At 44.5% G+C, this 6000-nt stretch overlaps 1 protein-coding gene across 2 annotated transcripts in view; it reads left to right on the top strand.

Annotated features, from left to right (window-relative positions):
- Window positions 1-503: 503 nt before the first annotated feature.
- The window catches only part of dock10 (dedicator of cytokinesis 10), a 179738-nt gene continuing 174241 nt past the window's right edge, over window positions 504-6000 (top strand). For both annotated transcript variants that reach the window (XM_029772267.1, XM_029772266.1), the window contains exon 1: window positions 504-904. In XM_029772267.1, the coding sequence (XP_029628127.1) occupies window positions 797-904 (108 nt within the window). In that variant the 5' untranslated portion in view covers window positions 504-796. The remainder of the gene's footprint in view (window positions 905-6000) is intronic.

Here is a 6000-nt window from a genome sequence, read left to right as displayed (position 1 = left end):
GTTAATGGTTCAATGCGAAAATAACAGATAGGCATATTGATCATATCTGACGATGGCTTGTAATTCAATATGGATATACAGTATAGTGCCCAACAATGTTGCAACCATGCCACAGCGTTGTGTAGCCTACTATGATAATGCTACCAATAGAAAAAAACACCCATTAAAGACTGACTAGCACTAGCCTATTCCACCACAGTAGGTCGCTGTGTGACCATTTTTCCTCCCTCCCTTCCTTTCCCTCCAACGATGGTCCTGAGTGGACTGCTGATGAGTTGATGACATTCTGGAGGTTATTCTCCTCTCTCCTTGGCCTGGTCTAGGCCTGTGGCAGAGGCCAAATTATGGGCATAGTGGTCACTGTTATTGCAAACATTTTAGAATTTAGTTGTATGACCAATTTGAACGTTTTGTAGACTAATAGCAACAGATAATCGTCATCAATAGCAGGGTTTTGTGGGTACTCTGTTTGGAAAACCCCCAGCCTATGTTTAATTATTAAAACGTTAATAGTTGAAAGGTTTCTTGCAGCCCAGGGGTTGGAGAGAGATGGACCATTAGTTCCGCTTCCTTTGACTCTGTAGCGCACGGGCATTGGTAGAATCTCTCTGAATAGGCATCTGTAGCCTACGCAAGCAGGGCTGCTGTGTAGTACTAGTAGCCTAGTAGGAGCAGCAGCGAGACGAGGAGCCGAGCCGTTGCTGGCGTATACATTGGATTTGCAATAGACAAACGCGTTGGAAATCTGGGCGAACGTCGGCGCTTGAACCAGAGGAATAGCGTGGACCGTTCTGAAATGGCAGCGGAATCGACCCGGAGATTCACGAAGAACCTGCTCAAGCCCGGGAGTGCGGCGGAGATAAGGCAGACGGCATCCAATGTTGTCAGGCATTCGGCAGTGACGGTGGGTCAATGGGGAAAACAAAGGTTATGACTGTACCTTATTCAGTCATGCTGAGTAGGCCTATATTGTAGAGCTCAATGTGTAGGTTGTTTTTCCACTCACCGTCCCCCCCTGTACCTACAATAACGCTATAGCCACCCATTGATTTTGAATTGATTGTTGGAGATGCGAGCCGCACCATTGCGCCCAGATCCTGGCGAACTTGACATTCATAATTGTGTTAACGAGATTTGGGTTGAATGAACACAGCTGCTAAATTTGAATTGTGATATGCCTGCAAGTTTTCGGTGAAGGGGAGTTTGTCTTGGTGCTGCGAGAGATAACGCTGCATTCATGTAAAGGATTTTCTTGAATGGGCTACAATGTTGCATTTGAAGAGGATATGGGTCGAGGTTGTGAATGCATATTCTTAACGTTGCCCAGCTCAACGTTTTAAATGTAAGGAGATTCGCTGCTATAATCGAAGCAGCCGTGTATTCTCTAGTGGTTTTCGGTATTTTCCATGCTGCCTCCGGGAAATAAATAAATAATGGTCCTGGTTGTAGACTAGTCCTTGTCTTTCCGCGGGAAATGCCCTCCTGCTTCAAGCCGAAGATACTGAATGACGTACGCAGCAGTAACAACAGCCCAGTTGTGTGTAATAAAAAAATAATAATACAAATGAAAATCCAATCAAACATTTCGGCTGGATTGGCATTTAATTAACATTAATTGGCTCTGGCAGATGTTTGTGTAGTGCGTACCAGAGGAGGAAGTGAAGGACCATCCTCAGTGAATTTTATAAAAATAGTGAAATATTAAAAAAGTTATTCTATTGTGATAGGAATATATTTAGTATAGTTTCATGTCACCTAACAATTGATTAAAACACAGTGTTTTGCAATGAAGGTCCACAGTAGCTTTTACAGCACTCTCTGGGGTAGCATCATGGTGTAGCCGGAGGACAGCTAGTTTTAGTCTTCCTCTGGGTACATTGACTTCAACACAAAACCTAAGAAGCTCATGGTTCTCACCCCCTTCCATAGACTTACACAATAATTATGATAACTTCCGGAGGACGTCCTCCAACCTATCAGAGCTCTTGCAGCATGAACTGACATGTTGTCCACCAATCAAAGGACCAGTGAATGAATCTAGTACTGAAAGCGTAAGCTACATCTAGCTAGCACTGCAGTGCATAAAATGTGGTTAGTAGTTGACTCAAAGAAAAAGACAATAGTTGAACAGTTTTGAACAAATTCTTCTCTTTAAAAAAATGAATTAGAAGCAGAGAGCTATATTTTGTTGTATTTTTTAAAAACTTTCACCTACTTGGCCAGCAAATGCAGCTAGCTAGTTTAGCCTAGCCAAACACCCGGATCAAACAGTAAGGGATCAAATCAAATCAAATGTATTTAAATAGCCCTTCTTACATCAGCTGATATCTCAAAGTGCTGTACAGAAACCCAGCCTAAAACCCCAAACAGCAAGCAATGCAGGTGTAGAAGCACGGTGGCTAGGAAAAACACCCTAGAAAGGACAAAACCTAGGAAGAAAGCTAGAGAGGAACCAGGCTATGAGGGGTGGCCAGTCCTCTTCTGGCTGTGCCGGGTGGAGATTATAACAGCACATGGCCAAGATGTTCAAATGTTCATAAATTACCAGCATGGTCAAATAATAATAATCATAGTAGTTGTCGAGGGTGCAACAAGTCAGTAACACAAGAGTAAGTGTCAGTTGGCTTTTTCATAGCCGATCTTTGAGAGTATCTCTACCGCTCCTGCTGTCTCTAGAGAGTTGAAAACAGCAGGTCTGGGACAGGTAGCACGTCCGGTGAACAGGTCAGGGTTCCAGCAGGTCTGGGACAGCAGGTCTGGGACAGGTAGCACGTCCGGTGAACAGGTCAGGGTTCCATAGCCGCAGGCAGAACAGTTGGAACTGGAGCAGCAGCACGGCCAGGTGAACTGGGGACAGCAAGGAGTCATCAAGCCAGGTAGTCCTGAGGCATGGTCCTAGGGCTCAGGTCCTCCGAGAGAGAGAAAGAAAGAAAGAGAGAATTAGAGAGAGCATATTTAAATTCACACAGGACACCGGAAAAGACGAGAAATACTCCAGATGTGACAGACTGACCATAGCCCCCCGACACATAAACTACTGCAGCATAAATACTGGAGGCTGAGACAGGAGGGGTCAGGAGACACTGTGGCCTCATCCGATGAAACCCCCGGACAGGGCCAAACAGGTAGGATATAACCCCACCCACTTTGCCAAAGCACAGCCCCCACACCACTGGAGGGATATTTCCAACCACCAACCTACCATCCCGAGACAAGGCCGAGTATAGCCCACAAAGATCTCCGCCACGGCACAACCCAAGGGGGGGCGCCAACCCAGACAGGAAGACCACATCAGTGACTCAACCCACTCAAGTGACGCACCCCGCCCAGGGATGGCATGGAAGAACACCAGTAAGCCAGTGACTCAGCCCCTATAATAGGGGTAGAGGCAGAGACTCCCAGTGGAGAGAGGGGAAACCGGCCAGGCAGAGACAGCAAGGGCGGTTCGTTGCTCCAGCCTTTACGTTCACCTTCACACCCCTGGGCCAGACTACACTTAATCATAGGACCTACTGAAGAGATGTGTCTTCAGTAAAGACTTAAAGGTTGAGACTGAGTCTGCGTCTCTCACATGGGTAGGCAGACCATTCCATAAAAATGGAGCTGTATAGGAGAAAGCCCTGCCTCCAGCTGTTTGCTTAGAAATTCTAGGGACAATTAGGAGGCCCACGTCTTGTGACCGTAGCGTACGTGTAGGTATGTACGGCAGGACCAAATCGGAAAGATAGGTAGGAGCAAGCCCATGTAATGCTTTGTAGGTCAGCAGTAAAACCTTGAAATCAGCCCTTGCCTTAACAGGAAGCCAGTGTAGGGAGGCTAGCACTGGAGTAATATGATCACATTTTTTGGTTCTAGTCAGGATTCTAGCAGCCGTATTTAGCACTAACTGAAGTTTATTTAGTGCTTTATCTGGGTAGCCGGAAAGTAGGGCATTGCATTAGTCCAACCTAGAATTAACAAAGGCATGGATACATTTTTCTGCGTCATTTTTGGACAGAAAGTTTCTGATTTTTGCAATGTTACGTAGATGGAAAAAAGCTGTCCTTGAAACAGTCTTGATATGTTCTTCAAAAGAGAGATCAGGGTCCAGAGTAACGCTGAGGTCCTTCACAGTTTTATTTGAGACGACTGTACAACCATCAAGATTAATCGTCAGATTCAACAGAAGATCTCTTGGGACCTAGAACAAGCATCTCTGTTTTGTTTGAGTTTAAAAGTAGAAAGTTTGCAGCCATCCACTTCCTTATGTCTGAGACACAGGCTTCTAGCGAGGGCAATTTTGGGGCTTCACCATGTTTCATTGAAATGTACAGCTGTGTGTCATCCGCATAGCAGTGAAATTTAACATTATGTTTTCGAATGACATCCCCAAGAGGTAAAATATATAGTGAAAACAATAGTGGTCCTAAAACGGAAACATGAGGAACACCAACATTTACAGTTGATTTGTCAGAGGACAAACCATTCACAGAGACAAACTGATATCTTTCCGACAGATAAGATCTAAACCAGGCCAGAACTTGTCCATGTAGACCAATTTGGGATTCCAATCTCTCCAAAAGAATGTGGGGATCGATGGTATCAAAAGCAGCACTAAGATCTAGGAGCACGAGGACAGATACAGAGCCTCGGTCTGATGTCATTAAAAGGTCATTTACCACCTTCATAAGTGCAGTCTCAGTGCTATGATGGGGTCTAAAACCAGACTGAAGCGTTTTGTATACATTGTTTGTCTTCAGGAAGGCAGTGAGTTGCTGCGCAACAGCTTTTTCTAAAATTTTTGAGAGGAATGGAAGATTCGATATAGGCCGATAGTTTTTTATAATTTCTGGGTCAAGATTTGGCTTTTTCAAGAGAGGCTTTATTACTGCCACTTTTAGTGAGTTTGGTACACATCCGGTGGATAGAGAGCCGTTTATTATGTTCAACATAGGAGGGCCAAGCACAGAAAGCAGCTCTTTCAGTAGTTTAGTTGGAATAGGGTCCAGTATGCAGCTTGAAGCTTTAGAGGCCATGATTATTTTCATCATTGTGTCAAGAGATATAGTACTAAAACACTTTGGTGTCTCCCTTGATCCTAGGTCCTGGCAGAGTTGTGCAGACTCAGGACAACGGGGCTTTGGAGGAATACGCAGATTTAAAGAGGAGTCCGTAATTTGCTTTCTAATGATCACGATCTTTTCCTCAAAGAAGTTCATGAATTCATTACTGCTGAAGTGAGAGCCATCCTCTCTTGGGGAATGCTGCTTTTTAGTTAGCTTTGCGACAGTATCAAAAAGACATTTCGGATTGTTCTTATTTTCCTCAATATAGTTGGGAAAATAGGATGATCGAGCAGCAGTGAGGGCTCTTCGATACTGCACGGTACTGTCTTTCCAAGCTAGTCGGAAGACTTCCAGTTTGGTGTGGCGCCATTTCTGTTCCAATTTTCTGGAAGCTTGCTTCAGAGCTCGTGTATTTTCTGTATACCAGGGAGCTAGTTTCTTATGACAAATGTTTTTAGTTTTTAGGGGTGCAACTGCATCTAGGGTATTGCGCAAGGTTAAATTGAGTTCCTCAGTTAGGTGGTTAACTGATTTTTGTCCTCTGACGTCCTTGGGCAGGCAGAGGGAGTCTGGAAGGGCATCAAGGAATCTTTGGGTTGTCTGAGAATTTATAGCACGACTTTTTAATGCTCCTTGGTTGGGGTCTGAGCAGATTATTTGTTGCGATTGCAAACGTAATAAAATGGTGGTCCGATAGTCCAGGATTATGAGGAAAAACATTAAGATCCACAATATTTATTCCATGGGACAAAACTAGGTCCAGAGTATGACTGTGGCAGTGAGTAGGTCCAGAGACATGTTGGACAAAACCCACTGAGTCGATGATGGCTCCGAAAGCCTTTCGGAGTGGGTCTGTGGACTTTTCCATGTGAATATTAAAGTCACCAAAAATTAGAATATTATCTGCGATGACTACAAGGTCCGATAGGAATTCAGGGAACTCAGTGAGGAACGC

The sequence above is a fragment of the Salmo trutta genome, chromosome 13, assembly GCF_901001165.1.
Source record: "Salmo trutta chromosome 13, fSalTru1.1, whole genome shotgun sequence".
In the NCBI taxonomy this organism is placed as follows: domain Eukaryota; kingdom Metazoa; phylum Chordata; class Actinopteri; order Salmoniformes; family Salmonidae; genus Salmo; species Salmo trutta.
Note: the sequence above shows the minus strand (reverse complement) of the source record. Positions and strands in the feature narration are given on the sequence as shown.